The 17,964-nt window shown below is 48.4% G+C and overlaps 1 protein-coding gene across 1 annotated transcript in view; it reads left to right on the top strand.

Annotated features, from left to right (window-relative positions):
* LOC119406956 (alpha-aminoadipic semialdehyde synthase, mitochondrial) overlaps nt 1-17,964 on the top strand; it is a 52,146-nt gene that overhangs the window by 29,948 nt on the left and 4,234 nt on the right. Inside the window, exons 9-21 of the mRNA XM_037673768.2 lie at nt 3,341-3,615; nt 4,697-4,808; nt 6,094-6,153; nt 6,266-6,336; nt 8,321-8,448; nt 10,645-10,774; nt 11,551-11,661; nt 12,920-13,028; nt 14,034-14,110; nt 14,861-14,924; nt 15,806-15,970; nt 16,913-17,008; nt 17,662-17,777. Coding sequence (XP_037529696.1) covers nt 3,341-3,615; nt 4,697-4,808; nt 6,094-6,153; nt 6,266-6,336; nt 8,321-8,448; nt 10,645-10,774; nt 11,551-11,661; nt 12,920-13,028; nt 14,034-14,110; nt 14,861-14,924; nt 15,806-15,970; nt 16,913-17,008; nt 17,662-17,777 — 1,514 coding nt within the window. The remainder of the gene's footprint in view (nt 1-3,340; nt 3,616-4,696; nt 4,809-6,093; nt 6,154-6,265; nt 6,337-8,320; nt 8,449-10,644; nt 10,775-11,550; nt 11,662-12,919; nt 13,029-14,033; nt 14,111-14,860; nt 14,925-15,805; nt 15,971-16,912; nt 17,009-17,661; nt 17,778-17,964) is intronic.

Raw genomic sequence — 17,964 nt, 5'->3', positions numbered from 1 at the left:
AAATTGTTTCGGAAAAAAACACACTATATGAATGTCATGTAGTGCGAAGAGTGCAACGCATGTAATATTGCGTGGCAGAAGCGTATAGAATTTCACTAGGCGTCAAAACATGTGAATTGCGCAAAGAGTGGTTGATTTAAATGCCCACCAATTACAAGGCACACAGGCGTAATTCATCATCATTACAATAGCATCAACAGCGTGTACAGCGGCGCAGGACCGCATGTTTTCTTAGGGACGCGTAGTGTGTACTTCGCCAATTCGCAAAAGGAAGAATTGTGTCGTAATGGGTCCTTCGCAACTGTACTTGCAGTAGGCGCTCTAGAATAGTTCGAAACGGCCAATTTACGCGGGCAAAGACGTTCCTTTTCTTGTGGCACGGTTTAGGTGTCCACCGAGAAACGAAGCCGGGCTAGCTATTGAGGAGGCGACGGGAAAGGGGCCCGGTTACGCTACCGCGTTATATACTCTTGAAGGCGAAGCTCGAGCGTCCTCCAAGTTTTTTAGTTCTGCCTAGAAAGTAAACTTTCTCTACGCCGTCCATTAAATGCTGAAGTGGACATGATGCCTTACAGACGCAATGCAGGAACTTCGCTTCTTCGCGGAATGATGAATGACCCAGTGGGCACTTCCCTACCTAGCGAAATTGGGATTTATGAAGTAGTGGGCACTTTGCAACTGTACTTGCAGTACTCGCCCCAAGAACGTTTACAACGGGCTCTGGAAAGGCCGCACCTTCAGCTTTCGCTGTGACCGTGCTGCGTATTCCGCGCGGGCTTGGATTTTTCTTTTTTTCCTAAAAAAAAAACCTCAATTGTGAGTCAGCACTCACGTTTTCGCCTTTTCTTGTGTCCTCATTTTTAGTTCTCTTTTTACAGTACCAAACTGCCCAACAATCAATCCTTTTAAACTATTCAAACAGCCCTATTCAACCTTTTCTAAGGACGTAAGTCATTGTCATTATGATCAGTAGGTATCAGCGGTTGAAATTCGATAGCGCATATTTGGTTAATCACGTGCCCCTCTAAAACACGACACCATGCAAACATCGCTGTTATCACTTCTGTGCCAGCGCATTCGAATCAGGTTTTCTACCATAACAAAGGACATACGGCCCTTTTTGGTCTCGCTTTGACCCGACAGCGTATGTTTGGATTGTCGTTCTTTAATATCGCGTAACCACTTTTTCAATTCGGTGTACCCTGTGCGGATCACGGCCTCATATCGACGCTTGCTTCGCGAACAGTTCGTTCGTGAAGTTCTGAATGAGTCTGTGGAAACCGACGAAAATTAACCCAATAGCCACGGACACGGGAAGCGCCGGCAGCGCCTTCTGCGTGATGACCAGAATGAATAACGTAACGCAGAGGCCCGTCAGGATGCCAACGAAGCAGATGCATACGATGGTCCAGTCACCGAAAGTCTACACCCTGCCTACCAGGACGCTGTAGAAGACGAAGTCTCCGAGACCCATCTTGATGCCCTGGCTTTTTTCATCGTCCGAGACACCCTCCGAAGTGGAGTCTCCCTCCAAGTCCACGGACGGACTGTGGACTTGGTCATGTCGGTCTGGAGATCGCGGAATTCTAGCCGCAGCTGCTCGTCTTCGCCTGATATTCGGCGCAGTCTGATCTTCGGAAATATGGTAACGTTCCGGCTCACTGGAGCCAGTGTACGGCTGTCTTCGATGGGACACCCTGCGGTCTCGCGGTCCTTCGGGGGACCGGACGTCCAACGGCCTTTGCGATGACGGACCGGGATCGTCGGACTGTCGCTGCTCGGACGTCCCGCTACCGTGGGAGCGTCGCTCTCTCGAAGACCTGCGCTGCGGCCGCGTCGCTATTCCGGTTGCAAAGAAGAGACCCGGCTGCAGGCCCTCCTTCCTCTCCTTGGCCACCTCCATGAGGATCCTGAGTGGCCCGACGACAGCCAGGACGGCGACGAGGTCCCAGATAGAAATGAAGCACAGCACGACCTACAAGGTCCAGGCGGGCAGGAATTTGATCAGCATGATAGACATGAATGAAGATTCGACGACCAGGTAGAACTGCTGCAGCAGCAGCGGGCCCTTGGAGAGAATCGCGACCAGACCGACCGCCACGAAGTTGTAGACGAAGAATCCGACCGAAAATATGTCGGCCGGCACGTTGTACTTGTTGAATATTATGTCCATGTAGGTGATGGGTGACATGACAAGTATCATGGCGCAGGCGAGCGTGATCCAGGCTCCGATGACGGAGTAGTAGCGGTAGTAATAGAGCGCCACCATGAGCACGGTCGTGGTGATGATCACTCCGAGCATCAGTAACGCGTTGGCCACGGCATTAATGGTTCGGTTGAAGGACAGTTGCCCATCGGTGTCCGGCAGCGGCGTGTAAGGCAGCGTGGCGCCTCCGTTGTCCAGGAATTGGGGGCTCAGTTTGATCGTGGCGATGACCAGTAGCATGCAGCATCTGACGGCCGTCAGTATCCGGGCGACGGGATTCAGAGCGTCGTCCAGCACTTCCCAGAGGACGTTTGTGGGTATCCTGGGCCGTTCCTGCGCCATGACTACATCTTCGATTATGATGATGCTCCTGGGATGATTGGCACCTACCCACTCAGGGGGTCGCTTTTCTGTCGCGCGCTCTGCTTTCTAGCTCACGCGGGTAAGGTAGTGCGAGCATTTATAACAACTTTTGCAGCATTATACCTTCGCTCCCTACCTTTTATAACGTCCGACTGTACATTCAAGTTCAGTTGTACACATAGAGCCCAAAACAATTGCCCTCGTATATGAAGAAATGGCAGCACTTCGTCGACTTCGCCGGCGAAAAAACTGAAGCCATAGCAAGAGTCGCTGTTTTCGAATGCTATATGTTTGCACGCAAGTGAAGCGTCTCAGAAAACAGTTTTAATGTGAAATACTGCTTATAGCGGAAACACGCTACTTGCACTGTGAAGTGAAACTACACAGCGCAAGTAGCGTGTTATTCTGCACAGTGGCGCAGCGGTGAAACTCCGCCTTCCCTTCTCTCCTAATGGAGAACCTGTTGCACGCCTATGGTTTCTAGTACACCTTGTCTTACGTCGGCGTTTTGTATTCGCACTAGCAGTGTGAAGAAATAAACTTTTGATGTGTTAGCATTAAGAGGGACAAAATAGGAAGTTTACGATCTTTTTTTACAATTTGGCCTGAATCCTGCTATGCGAAGCCTACCATTTTCGCTCGCAAATGACAGCGTTGGCTTGTAACATGGTGTAGTTAGAGGTAACTAAATGTAAAGATAACGAGTTTGTCTCGCGTTTGCCACTAAATCCCGCCTGAGTTTTTTTCGTTATCGCTGTCTTCGGCACGCAGATCGCTCCTTACGCGTCGGTGATCGTGAACGGCATCTACTGGGCGGTCAACTCTCCCAAGCTGCTGACCATTCCAGACGCCAAGCGGCTCCTGCAGCCCACCAACACGCCGTGGCTGCCCAGCAGCGCCGGGGCGCCGTCTTTGCCCCACCGGCTGCTCGCCATTTGCGACATCAGCGCCGACCCCGGTGGCTCCATCGAGTTCATGAACGAGTGCACCACCATCGACGCGCCATTCTGTCTCTATGACGCCGACCAGCACAAGAACACCGAGAGGTATGCGCGAATTTCTCTGCTAAACAGCGTCCGTGCTTCGGTGATAGAATTCCTCAGTCGTGCTGCTTTCTGGCACGGTCCTATTCTGGTGCTGCTATACGAGAATTCCAGCACGTTTTAATAAACCCACGTGATAACGTGATAAAATTCACGTGATAGCAACCAGGTTTTTAAAGGCGCCCTGCAACACTTTTTAAGCATGGTCAGGAAATGCTGCCGATCGGTTTAGTTGAGGCTCCTGCGAACACGTGGGCCAGACATTAAAGCGCGGCATGTGGCAGGAAACTTACAATTAAACTCCGAAGTCAGCTAGAAATCACTCTTTTCTCGACAAATGACGCCATATACCGAAAATCAAATGCGTCTCATACGCAGAGGACACGGCCATTGGCTGATTTGAACATCGTGAGCTGCCTAGTTACCGCGGACGCCGCGGAGGTCATTTTATAGCTACCTGGAAAAGTGTTGCGGGGCCCCTTTAAGAAACAATGGCAAACTTTTCGTCGCGACGGGACAAAGTTCTTTCGAATCGATGCTTGAAACCTTGACGGTGCACGGTGACGCAGTGACTCTGAATTGCACACCCTGTAAGATTGCTTTGGCATTAAGTCTTTTAGGTCACTTTATTTTTTTGTAATCGTTAGCTCCTGATAAGCAATTATTTGATTTAGATTTCCTTCATTTTATTTTGCAGCCGACAACGTAAGAGTTGGTGAGCACCTAGTTGTCAGATGCATAGTGGATTGCGTAGCGTAGGATAGCGGTTGATAAGCTTGAATACTTTCATGGCTTTATTTTTTTTCGACGAGCGCTGCACTTGGAATGAACACTTATAAACTAGGTGACTTAAACGTGACCCGTCATATCCTTCTGTCATTTAATTAACAAAGCTGACGTATCGCCAGAGCCTGAAGCCTGCATGTCCGCTTTCCGTCAACTTTAGGCGTTCATTAAAATCTGACATGCCCGAGAAAAGTTGCATGCGCTCCCGGTAGACATACGTTAGATGCGGCTAGATTTTAGATTAAACGCAACACCCGAGTGACGCTAAAGCGCCATTTTGTTTTCCCGCATCTTTCAGCTTCGCGGGCCCCGGCGTTCTCGTGTGTTCCATCGACAACATGCCGACGCAGCTGCCTCTGGAAGCGACCGACTATTTCGGAAAGCTGCTGATGCCCTACATCAACGACATTGTAAGTTTTGTTGGTAGTCGCCATACCAAACGCTGAAGGAATTCACTGAGCGCAATTTATTGCGACTTAAAAGTCGAGAGTCGGACGGAAACCCGTCTTGTCGAGAAAGGACAATACGACAATTAAAAGGGACACCGACCACGAAAGTTCACGTCTTCGTAGTTACGTCGGCGAGACAGGCAACTTTCAGCAAAGACTTTCAGCATGTATGAGGTAAGAAATATGGTTTCATCGAGCGCGCTGGCCGAAACCACAGAAGCAACTCGCCACGAAAAGACTGGGATAAGGCGAAGATAACGCGAAGACACACACACACACAAAAAAAGCTGAATTTCTCGGCTTTATCTTGAATATATGAAAATCCAGGCAACGGCACACGTACTTAATCGTAATGACGGCAACTTCCCACACGTGTACGCACGTCGCCTACGTCATATTTTAAAACGTGCATAATCGGACTGTTTGCGCATACATTTTTCATCGTGACGACAAGGCTCCCGTGCAAGAGCCGAAACGTCTGTTTTTTGTTTTTTTTTACGTGAACTTCCGTGGTCGGTGTTCATTTTAATTCTTATCGCAACTTTGATCTACCTAAGGCAGATTTCGCGCTAAGTGCTATCTTGCAGCTGAAGCACGATATCATGCAATGGTGGCTGCAATCATCACATCTCTCCCAAACGATCGATTATATTGGTTTTCTTAGCAAACTTTGATCCTTCAATCAAGGGAGTGTGCGTTGTGCCCATAAGTGTTCCTTTCTTGTTTTATTTTTCATACTTTACATGAACTATCGAGAAACTGTCCATTCATCGCCTAGTACAGCTATTACAAGACTTGCATGTTATCCTTATTTTTTTATACATACCTTTCCTCCTCCTCCTTTCTGCCCACAGTGTTCTGGGCCCTTTTTTTCCCCTCCTCTCTTCTTCCTGCAGTATAGCAAGTATATGCGAATATATGCTGGCTGATTATTCTGCTTTTAATAAAAAGCTCTCTTTCACAAATGAAATAAAAATAAAAAGACTCGTGGCTCACAGAAAATTTGCATTTTTATGTTTATTTACATACACATTCGTGTTGCCTCCGTCTGCTTGCAATGATTCTACTTTCCTGTTATGCATACGCTCAATGCAGATCATTAGGTGTGGATCGATACTCCTAAATTGACCAAAATACGCCTATTCTGCCACTTGTTTCCGCACTCTTGACCGTCTGAGAGTCTTCCGCTAGGCTTAACAGCCTTTCTAAACGATGATTCCGAGCCTAACACGTGTATTTCTTGCAGATTGCCTCGGACGCGACGAAGCCCCTGTCTCAACACAGAATGTCGTCAGTCGTCGAAGGGGTGCGTATTCAGTTGGCGCATATATCTATGTACTACAGTCGACGATTGCACGTGGTTTTATCTTCACGACATGCTGACGCGTGCGCACTCTTCTCCTTCTTTCCTTGCGCAGGCTGTTATCGCCAGCAACGGAAAGCTGACGCCCAGTTACGAGTACATCGAGGACCTGCGCAACACGTCAAGGTCAGTCGAAGAAGTTTTAGTCTCGGAGCACGAAACGAAAGTCCGGTACTTGGCCAAATTCGTGGGCACATGTAGGCCTTTTATCGTGTCTGTTTGGGACGGTGGATTGTGCCGACACAGACTTCACTTCTCTCTCTCATTACACACACGCACACGCACGCACGCACGCACGCGCGTAGGCAAGGGGGGGGGGGAAGTCAAATCCCCCCCCCCCCCCCCGAAATTCGTCAAGCCTTCTATATTGGCGGGTAACTTTCTTGTCTTTTTGCTATGGAATGCCTTTCGAAGAATTATATATATATCCGGTTCGCTGCTCTAGACTGGGGATGAGGGAACGGTACTAGAAAGAGGAAGGCGAGCGCTGCACGCACACAGATCGCAGAGGCCGGTGTTTCTGACATACGCGACTTCAGTGCCTAAGCACTCTACTGGAATGCCGCGGCCTTTGTAGAATGCAAATGTAGAATGCAATGTAATATGTTAAGCTGCTTCTTACGCTTGTCATTTTAACAGCGATGCTATCCCAGTTAGTCGCCAACACAAATTATCATCATGAACCGGCACGCGCACTCTTCGTCTTCTTCTTCGTCCTCTTCTTCATCTTCTGTTTCGCTCCCAGAACACGTGCGCCGATTTGTTCGACGTGGGATGCAATAACTCTGATGGACGAGAGAACGAGTAGAGAGAGATAAAAAATATGGAAAGAGAAATTCTTGGCAAAAAGTTTCTTGGCGAGGCGGGATTCGAACCCGCGTACCCACGGTACAAAGGCGAGCGTCTTAACTACTCGTCTATCCAGGCACGCTAGCAGAGCATAACATAGCCTTGTATAGTATAGCATAGCAAGGGAGTGGGCAAGGAAGTGAGAGTGAGGAGGCACCGATCTGTCCGGCGTGGGATTCAATAACTCGGATGGGCGAGAGAAAGAGATAGGAAGAAAGGCAAGAAAGACAGAGAAAAATAACAGAGCATGACAGGAAGAGAGAAAGAATCAGAGAATGAAATGGAGATAGAGAGAAATAGATAGAAAGAGTGAGAAAGGAAACATAGCATAGCCACGTATACTATAGTATGTCAAGGGATGGGAAATAGAAGTGAGGGTGAGGGTGAGTGATGTGAGGGTGAGAAGGGAAATGAGGAGGGTAAATGGTGAAGCATAGCATGGCCGAACTGGAAAGACGTACGGCCTTCGCAATGCGTCTGTTTCCACCTCCCGCCGCAACACCGTGTTGTCGCTGCGACCCTGCCGTTGCGTTCGCGACTGAGAGTGCGCTCACGTGTGTTCTTTTTTTCCTCCATGTTCTCGGCAAGCAACAAGCAAAAACGCCTATAACTACGGCTAGACTTACTGTATATACTACCTTTAATGTAGCATATACAGTAACTCTAACTAGGGCAGGGTCGCTGCGCCCCTCGCGGTGAGCAGTGGCGCTAACCGAGGAGAAACGCTACCATTGTGTTGAACTCGATTGCGAAGGTGGTTTTGAGACGTTAAACCCCATATATTATTATCAATTGCGAAGGCCGTATGACGGAACGCGCGCGCGCGTCTTTCTAGTACGGCCGTGATATAGCATAGTATAACGAGGGGTGGGAAAGGGAAGTGAGAATGAGAAGGAGGGGAGGGAAAGGAGGAAGCGAATGCCATCAGCTACGCTCTCTCCTCGCTCTTCTCACCTTTAGCGCGCAGCGGCCCCAATTTTTTTCAATCCACCGCTTGTTGCACGGGCCTTCACGTTTGAAGCCTGAGAGCTCCAAGTTTCTGCTTCGTATTCTAGGACTTCATACGTTAGCACCAGTAGAATGTAGTGATGGTTCCCTTTCGATTCCAAGAATAGCGCCAAGCTGGCTGTTACGACTTCGCGATATCATCCTTGTTTTAGTGCCCGAAAAAGAACGTTGCTGCACCAGAGGCTTATCTGAGCAGGGCCTCAAGAGGGATTCTGCTATCTGCAGAGTATATAAACGCGTCTCCCCTCTGCAGGTCCATGAAGAAGGCGCAGAGTGCCACGGCTGCGAAGATGAAGAAGGTACTGGTGCTGGGCGCGGGCTACGTGTCGGCGCCTCTGGTCGAGTACCTGACGAGGGACGACTCCGTGCACGTCGTCATCGGTACGTCGGGTGTCGGGTGCCTTTGTTAATGTTCTGTTAGTAATCTCGTGCCGCATAGGTTTGTCGAAGTGAAGCACGCTAGAACTAAGTGACATTAATGTCCTTGAATGTCAGCTCTTCCTTGTGTCACTCTCATTATTGTTCCAGATGAGTGTTACTGAGTGGTATACCTACAATCTTGTTACATATAAATTTCACCAATTGAGTGGAAACTTATTTTTAGAAGTGTTTCATTTACTTAGTGGCACATGGGAAACGATATTGAGAGCGGACTGTGCTGTGTGTGTGCGTAGTATAGGGAATGTTCAGTTGGTCTGAGGAAAAGAAATCACTCAACAAAACTTCGTAGGAGCAGGAACCACAGCTTTCGCACCCTGTTCCCGCAGCTATTTCTTTTATATTTCGCTGTGCAACTAAACCAAGACGTCCACTACGCTGTTTCCCATGTGTGTAGCACGGCTGCTAACAATTTCTGAAGTCTCGTGAATAACATGAGGTATAGCCTTGTTATAAAAAAACCCATAGCAACTAGAAGCACTGGCTTCGACTGCTCTTTGTATCCCTTCCATAAACGTCGCACAAGTGGTGGTTTAGTTGCGGTACAGTGCAATTCCTCGCTATCGCTTTTCAGATAAACATATTTATCGCTACTTCAGAGTCAAACATGTCCGGGGTATTGCTGGAGTCGGTGCGTATTAAGTTTGTTCCCCTCGGTTATGAAATGTCAATTTAAATGTAGCCAGCACAAGGCCCCACTTCGGAAAAGGAACAAAAAAAAAAAAAAGAAACGGTGACCTCGATTCCGCGGAGTGCTCAACTACCCAAGCAGAGAGAAAAATGGTTGTGGGTCGGTTGTTCCATAATACGCGGGAACGTTCACGGGGTACCCCGGGCCTCCTTGGTGTTTGTCCTGCCGCAAGCTGCTGGCAAATTCTGCCCCAGAAACTGCAGCATTTATACGGCGGAAGTTGTGTCAGATGCAGCCACGCACACCTTCTGCACAGTTTATGATCAAAAGCACCATTCACGATGCACAGACTTGCAGAGTTCCAGTTTGACTAAAAATGTTCGAGTCTGAGGAAAATGCAATAGTATCCGGTTGTGCGTGTGAGTAGAAGACCCAGTACACGCTTCTGTTGGCTAATGCTGGCTGCTGTTGTAACACCACTATTTTCTTCATTCAACCTCGGTCCAAGAAAGGAAGGAAAAACTTTATTGAGCTAGCGAGTTTGGGCCTTTTACGGACCCTGGACCACCACACGGCCATCACATTGCGCGTATGTGTCCAGACCACGCAGGGTCAGGGCACTGGCCCACACGGCGAAGCTGTGCGTCCAGATCCTGCGACGCAAGGATTTCCTTCCATGTTCAAGGATTTTCTCCCACGTTCTGATGGCGAGCTGCTCCTGCGGGGTAGGATCGGCAAGGCAGCCAAAGAGAATGTGGGCTAAGGTGGCGGGCTGCGCTCCACAGAGAGTGCACTCCGGAGAAATGGGGCGGAAGTGGGATAGGACTTGAGGAGTGGGAAGAGTTCGGGTCTGGAGTCTCACCCAGATGATTTGTTGGGAGTGGAAAAGGCGGGGGTGGGGAGGGGGGTAGAGGCGACGGGCAAGGCGTGCTTGTTGGGTGAGTTCAGAGAACGTGCACATGTTTGCACACTCTCTCGAGAAATGCCGGCTGTGGTCGCCATTTGCCCAGACAATAAGTCTTCGGGCTATGTTATCGGCGGTCTCATTTCCAGGATTGCCAGAGTGAGCCGGCGCCCACACGAGTTCAACAAACCTATCAGGATTCACGGTACACAACCTCAATATATGCCACGTGGGAGAATGGACGCGCGACGGGCAAGGTTAAGAATGGCCGTTTTTGAATCGCTAGGTATGTAAGTGGCATTGCTTTTGGCCATAGCTAACGCTATAGCGGCTTCCTCCGGGGGTACAGGTTGGTGCCAAGAAGTGGGTGAGTGGGGGAGCCGCAGGATAAGCGACAGCTACCAAACCGTCTGGACCACACGCGGCATCTACCCAGCGCACATCCTCTAAAGCGCCATATTCCTTATGGAGAGTTGCTGCTCGCGCGACGCGGCGGGATTGGTCGTATTCTGGGTGGACAGTCCTAGGGAGAAGTTTGATGATAAGCAATGATTTCGGTGTTCTATCAGATGTTTCTCAACGCTACCCTTTTCGCCTTTCTCAGGGACGGCGTTCCAGAAGGAAGGGGAGGCTCTGGCCATCAAGACGCCCAACACAGAGTCCGTGGTCGTGGATGTGACGAAGACTCCGGACGCGATCCAGAACCTCATCAAGGACGCCGATTTAGTGGTCAGGTACACCACGCCCCCAGGCTGCGCCGACTTTCGGACAGCGGTTCTTATTCAGTCGCCATACGAGGCGGCTCGCATGCGGTGAGGGTTTCTGTTCAGAGTTCAAATGAGACTGTTTTTCCCGAAGGCTACGTAAGTGCACTGACGTTACTGCAGTTTTTGTCATAATGTTATATAGCGTACGCGGGAGATCTTCGTGCGCAGTTTATGATATTTTGTTCATTTTCTTTTACTATACAATGTAAAAACGTCGGTGCTGTTATCAATTTGTCAATATTATAGAGCAGCTAAACTCGGCTACCTCCTCAGCCCATCTGCCTACATCGTGTTATTCCCTTTTTACGGCGGTAAAGATATTACGCAAGGCTCTAACTAAATGATTTGAGCTAGCTGGTAGTGGGTAATATTATTTCAAACATTACTTGACCAACCCAGCTTTCTGCTTCAACTATACTGCACTTTCTAGTCAGTAACAGCCTTGGCTATTGAATTAGCCCGTGAGGCTTCTTAATTCGAAATTTCTTACCCATCACGCGATTAAGATTCTGATTGTGAGGATATGCACTAGCTGTAATTGTTTTATGCACCTATATGCCCATGTTTCACTTCGCAAACGCTGCGATTACGCGACGATGGGAACTGTCGATGTTGTTTATACGATGCCATTAAGTTTGAGTGACCTATGTAATAGTTATTGCATGTATTGTCCTGTAGCAGTCAAGAGCTCTTGCATGCAAAGTGCACACCAGTAAAATTGTACGCCTTTCTTAATCCAACAGCTTGCTGCCTTACCCTCTGCACCCAACGATAGCCCAGTACTGCATCGCGCACAAGACGAACATGGTGACTGCCAGCTACCTCACCCCGGAGATGAAAGAACTGCACAGCGCGTGAGTAGTGCGACTGGATTTTGAGAAGGAAGTGGTCTTGAGTGAAAAGCCGGCGTGAGAAAAGATCACGTGGCATCTGCGAAAACATTTCAAAAGCCAGCGAAAGCATGATTGACATATATGTTCTTTATCGAAGGAAATTTAGTGGCTTAATCAGTGAAAGTGACATACAATGTGCGCGGTAAAATAGCCACTCCGGATGGGTTTCGCCTTCGAGTTTTTTTAGGCGAATGCATAAGGGACCTTGTGAGGCTTTCTTTTTACATATGCGAGAGCATATCTTATCGCATAAACCCCCCTTCCCGGCCCTGGTTTTGTGAGCAGTGGTGTCCTGGTATGCCATATTTACTCACCACTGGCGTAGCCAGGGCGGGTGGGGTTGGGGGGATTCAAGCTTCCCCCCCCCCGATTTTTTTGTCAGTTTCGCATGTGTGTATATATTCACGCACACATACAAATGCACGGACTAACATACACAAATATGGTTGAATAGGGCTTGTTGCTGAGCTAGTTGGTTCATTACTTGAGAGAGCAAATCTTTGGGCAAGTTGGTGATCCATTATGTGACTAACAGCGCAAAAAAGGACATATCTATCTCGTTTCGGAAATAGACTTCACTTGTAAGTCAGTGCTCGCCTGTGTTTCTTCCTGGTCCCTTGTCCTTTTGTGCGCTGTTAGTCACATAATCATTACTAGAGAAAAATTCGTATGACGCAAGTAGGACGGGGACGAAGTGGGGACACGAACTGACAGACACGGGCGCCAACTTCCAAATGTTTATTAACAGAAACAACGCCGATTTATATATGTTACCGAACAAGGTAATCTCATTAGATAGAAACACGGGTGAGCTAACATTTCATCATGAGCCACTGAAACAGTCGAGACATGCGCCGGAAACTGCACTGACCGGAGATGTAACATCATGCCAGCACACATGACCACGTGTCCATAGTTGAACCCCACCTTCCCCCCGAAAAACATTTCTAGCTACGCTATTGTTACTCACACGCTACCACCACTGATAAGCACTGGGTAATGTTGGCTGCATAATGTTGGCCTCTGGCGGCTGTCATCTGCTGTTATGATCAGTAACATTATCTTTGTTCCACCTCAATCCAACAATGATTTCGCATGTGCAGAACCCGAGTAGGTTCTGCCTGAATTTTTAAGTTTTTGGGGAGAGTCACACTGCTTGTCTCAAGAGTATCGGCGGAATGAGTTCATCAAAACTTATTTCCTGTAACGCTTCTTTCAGAGCCGCTGACGCAAACATCACCGTGATGAACGAAGTCGGCCTCGACCCTGGCATCGATCACCTCCTGGCCATGGAGTGCTTCGACGAAGTGCGCAGGAAGGGCGGAAAGGTTGGTGTTCGTCGTGAAAGTTGTTCACACTGAGCTACGCTTCACCACGAGCGAGTAGTGTTTAGAGGGAAAACGTCGGTATGGTATTGTATGGTATGTTATGTTATGGTAAAACTTTATTGGGCCCCGAGGCTCAGCCAAGGGCTGATGCGGGCCTCTCCCGCTCTAGGACAGGTAGGCTAAGCCTAACTGCCACGTCGTGGGCCCTCTGGACGGCCCTGAGTTGATCATTAAGAGTCGCTGTGTATTGTCTGTTGCCACCTTCTTTCTGCGTCGATGCTGGAATACATTTATTTCCTTTTCTTTAGCGCCCATAGTAATATTAAAAAAAGGCAGAAGTCCAGGTGAAGGTGGAAGCTTCAAGAGATGAAAAATTCGTGAACACGGGGTGTCGCTGAAGCTGACACCCCGTGTACACGAATTTTTCATCTCGTAGTAGTATTGTATAACTGCCACACGCAGATGCCTTATTTTTCGTATTTCGTGAAAAAATGAGCATGGTGAATGTACAGGCGTGGTCAAAAGTTCCCAGGCGATTGTCCCGTGTAATCATGTGGCAGCGTGGCGTGGGAACTTTTGACCACCCTATGTACAGGTGTGTATTTAGTTTGTCTACTCGCTTTATGCCTTTTAGAGGGGGTTTGAATGACCCGCCACGGTGGTCTAGTGGTCATGGTGCTTGACTGCTGACCCGCGGGTCGCGGGATTGAATCCCGACCGCGACGGCCGCATTTTCGATGGAGGCTAAAATGCTTGAGGCCCGTATGCTTAGATTTAGTGGCACGTTAAATAATCCCAGGTGGTCAAAATTTCCGGAGCCCTCTACTACGGAGCCTCTCATAATCATATCGTGGTTTTGGGACGTTAAACCCCAACAATTATTAGGGGACTTGAATCTTCAAGCAGAAATTAAAACTTTTTTTCATGCCTTCCTCTATGCATTCTTATGGAAATGAAAACTGAAATTGAAAATTGGCGACTCGGGCAACGTTGTCGTTTCTGCAGGTCGTTTCGTTCGTGTCCTACTGTGGTGGTTTGCCAGCGCCGGAACATGCCAACAACCCACTTCGATACAAGATCAGGTGAGCACTGTCAAGGCTTGCGCAATGCTGAAGCTTCTTTTGCCTCCCTTTTTTCCTGTCCGCAAATCCAGGATGTATGAGTTAGAAGTGAACATGAACGAACTAGATTATATCATGCAGGTGTCACACGGTAATTCTGACTGCGATCGCGCCTGGTCTGGATAGAATTTCTTGATGGTGATTGACTCCTCTACGCAAGCTGCAGAAGGAAGCCAATCATCAGGGTAACTTTTAGCAAGTTACGGTAATAGCATACCGCTCCTCCTTTCTCACTCATTGTGTTTTTGTTGCTCGTAATTCCAGCGAAGGTACGCCAACAACTCAAATGCTCCTTTTCAAAAGTTACTATGGGATCGACACGCCTCATTGTTGCCTCTTAGCCTACGCATTGTTAACGATTTCGGGGGACGAACTGGGACTCAGACTGTCACTGGAACTGGGAGAGGCTATAGCACAACGAGCGAGAAAGGAGGAAGCAATTTCCATAATGTATTAGCGTAACTTGCTAAAACGCTCTATCGTTGAGAAATTTTCCCCCTCAGGGCTTAATCACGATCAGCAGTGCACAAACACGTTGACAACACTTATCTCATACCAAATAAGGTTGGAGGCGCGTTAGCATGTTGCAATAGTGAAAAATGCTGGCTTCGAACACCCATCGCAATACAAGATGTTTGTCGCACGGAAGTCACTAGTAGAAAGTGATCGATAGTCGACGCCTAATTTTTTTTCTCTTCATTCCCGTCACAGCTGGAATCCACGAAGTGCCTTTGTCAACTGCATGGGACCCGCTCGATATCTGGAAAATGGCAAGGTAAGCGACCGCCAAATTGAATACTTCTTGTTTTAGACATTCCCTACTTTCATTGCAGACAAAATAGTCGGGATATTAAATCTAGAATCTACTTGCACGAACGGTGAGTCTGGATTACGGGTGTACGTATATGCAGCCAAGTACATCAGTAACCTGTCGAATGTATTCTATCCTAATGGTGCGTTTACTTATTCGTATATCACATCGCTCTTGTGGAGATCTCACCCGCAGCATCTTCGCAGTGAACACGAACTTCCTTAAGCTGTATTCCTTGCACTCAAAGAGCACGCCTTTAAAGCCACGTTCACCAAATCTGTCGGCGAGTTTCGCCACAATGTCACGCATGGCTCTGACAGCAAGGTCGGACGACCTCCCACCAAATACCTACAAGAGGAGCCGACGAGACCCTTGCTTACGTACAGCTGGAATGCACAGCTCGCAACGCTTAAGGGAACCGCACGGTGCCAGCGTACCGACGAATCAATTTTCGGACATCTCTTTCCTTCGGGACCATGGGCTCTGCGCAGCGAGGCCTTCCAAGCCCTGCTCGAGGCCTTCCAAGCCCTACTCGACTTAGCTGTTCCTAGACCCACATGACTCGTGGGTCCACTCTGAAGACGAGCATTAACGCTTCCCGTGCGCGGTGTTTCCGGCCGTCGAGCTGGCCATGCGAGCTCTATCTACTCTCTCTCCCCATTCCTTTTCCCCAAACCACAGCTGGGGTGAACACTGATGCGTGTCCTCTATACCAAATCGCGCCTTAACAGCATTACGAACGTTCACCAACTCACCCAATAAAAAGTTCTCTTATATCAAATCACGTCCGCCTCTCAACACTTCAACGTGTTTATATAGCCAGCTCAGCACTCGGTTTCTTGCAGGAGGTGGAAATCCCGCCCGGCAGCCTTCTGGACAACGCCGGGAGCGTTCCCTTCCTGCCTGGCTTCAACCTCGAAGGATACCCGAACAGGGACTCGCTCATCTACAAAAACACCTACGGAATCGGCAACGCACACACCGTGCTTCGCGGCACGCTCAGATACAAGGTGAGCAGTGCAGATCGCGTAATCCGCGTTTTTCATTTTCCTGTGCTACCCTGCGGCGTTTTGGTTGGGGGCCGAGCTTCGCATGGTGATCTGGAACAACCGCGATCACCAGAACAGAAGCCTCAGAGATCGGCCACCACAGCGTTTCGCGACTTTCACGCCAGGGGAAAAGCGCATGCGCCGTGGCACTGTGAGAAGACGGATTCAGCGAACGCGCGGCGTCACTAACCAGTACACGTGTGTCGACCTCTGCCCGCGCTCGAGGCCTGTGACTTGGACTTTCATAACAGTGACACTGCTGTGGGCCGTTGTCAATATCTTTCTTAGAAAGTGATATTCCTTCGGGGCGGAAAGCTTAAAAAGATGTAAAGATACAATATGCAACGCAAATAGCACGACGACCCGAAGGAAACACTAACAAGAGACAAGAGTTGGAGATTTTTAAGTAGCAAATTGGTCAATTGGGCAAGCTAGTGCATGTTAACGCTTGGATTTCCAGCGGTAAAACAGGGACATTAACGCGAAGAAGACAGCTTCGTCCCGTCGTCTTCATCCTACAGTGCTCCATGTTTTACCGCTGGATTTCCAAAACATAACATTCAAGCAGCGCCGTAACTAAGTGAAGTGTGGCACTTGTCAAAAAGTACTTGCATGTTGTTAGGCAAGCACAGCGGAAACAATGACATACGAAAAACGAATACAAGTGCTTGTTTCGTTTGATTTGCTTATATATATATATATATATATATATATATATATATATATATATATATATTCCTCAAGAGTTGCGCTTTGCCTCATTACGCGATCAACCAACTACCCAACACCATCCACTTCGTTAGTGTGTTCAAGATGTTTGTCTCGGAGAGGAGAGTGACTCTGCAACTTAGTCGGTCGGCGATTTCTCACGCTTTGTATCACGTGACGCGGCCCTTCTTCCAGGGATTCTCAAGCGCCATGAAAGGACTTCAGCTTCTCGGACTTCTGAGTGGAGAGCCCCATCCCACCTTGCACCCGAGGGGACCGGAGATTACCTGGGTATGCGTCAATTTTTTTTCCAAGCGTTAATGCTTCCGTGAGATGACAAACTCGCGGTTTATCACAAAGGAGGAATAAAAAAAAATTGCTCGAGTGGAGGGGAAGTTCTGCCTCGAAAGCGAAGCCAGGAATCCGACATCTTACGAGTGGAAAGATAAAACGCCATCGGTTAACGAAGAAAAAAAGCATGCGCTTTCTTCACAGACCTTACCAGTTTAATGTTGGTAATTTTATGGGAGAGGGAGTGTTTGACGTGTGCCTTTGCGTTACAACTTACAAGTTTCCCTAAGAAGCCTCAAAGTCGAGGCAGATTTTATAGATCTAATCAATACTAATCTCGAGAGGTCACATTCACCGGGAACAACGATCTCTTATCTTATAGTTAGCCTAGCGTTTACATTAACAGAGCAAAACCACTTTATCTCTAAGTGGGCACCACACGAAAAGAGCATGTTTTCGAGACAAACCGGGGTCAAACCGTGGCTTCAACTTTGCCTCTAATACGTTGCGAGAGCTTCCACTCCAGCATTTGTTTAAAGTCCTCTTTGTTTTCCACCTGATATCCGTCCGCGTATGTGTGCTTTCTATTGTGTGCTCACTTCCTCCCTTATAGTACTTTCTATCTCGTTTCCATTTCCATCTCACTTTCACAGCGTCAATTCATGACGACGCTGATGGGCCAACCGGACAATCTGCTCACCTCCAACATCAAGAATCTCATCTACGACAGGGTCGACAAGTGCGAGTTCAGGACGAAAGCCATCGAAGAGTACGTCTATCATGTCTACGTGTACCGTTATTCTGTTCTTGCGCTGTTGCGAGTATAGCGACGTCGCTCACGCAAGATATTGTTAGGCACGCACGCACGCACACACACACACACACACACAAACACACACTTTAACTATTACACTTTACCGTTATATCAAATGCTACTCCCGGAAATGAGAGTATGG

This window comes from Rhipicephalus sanguineus, chromosome 10 (genome assembly GCF_013339695.2).
Source record: "Rhipicephalus sanguineus isolate Rsan-2018 chromosome 10, BIME_Rsan_1.4, whole genome shotgun sequence".
Taxonomy (NCBI): domain Eukaryota; kingdom Metazoa; phylum Arthropoda; class Arachnida; order Ixodida; family Ixodidae; genus Rhipicephalus; species Rhipicephalus sanguineus.
The sequence above is the reverse complement of the archived record's forward strand: the minus strand, read 5'-3'. Positions and strand labels throughout refer to the sequence as shown.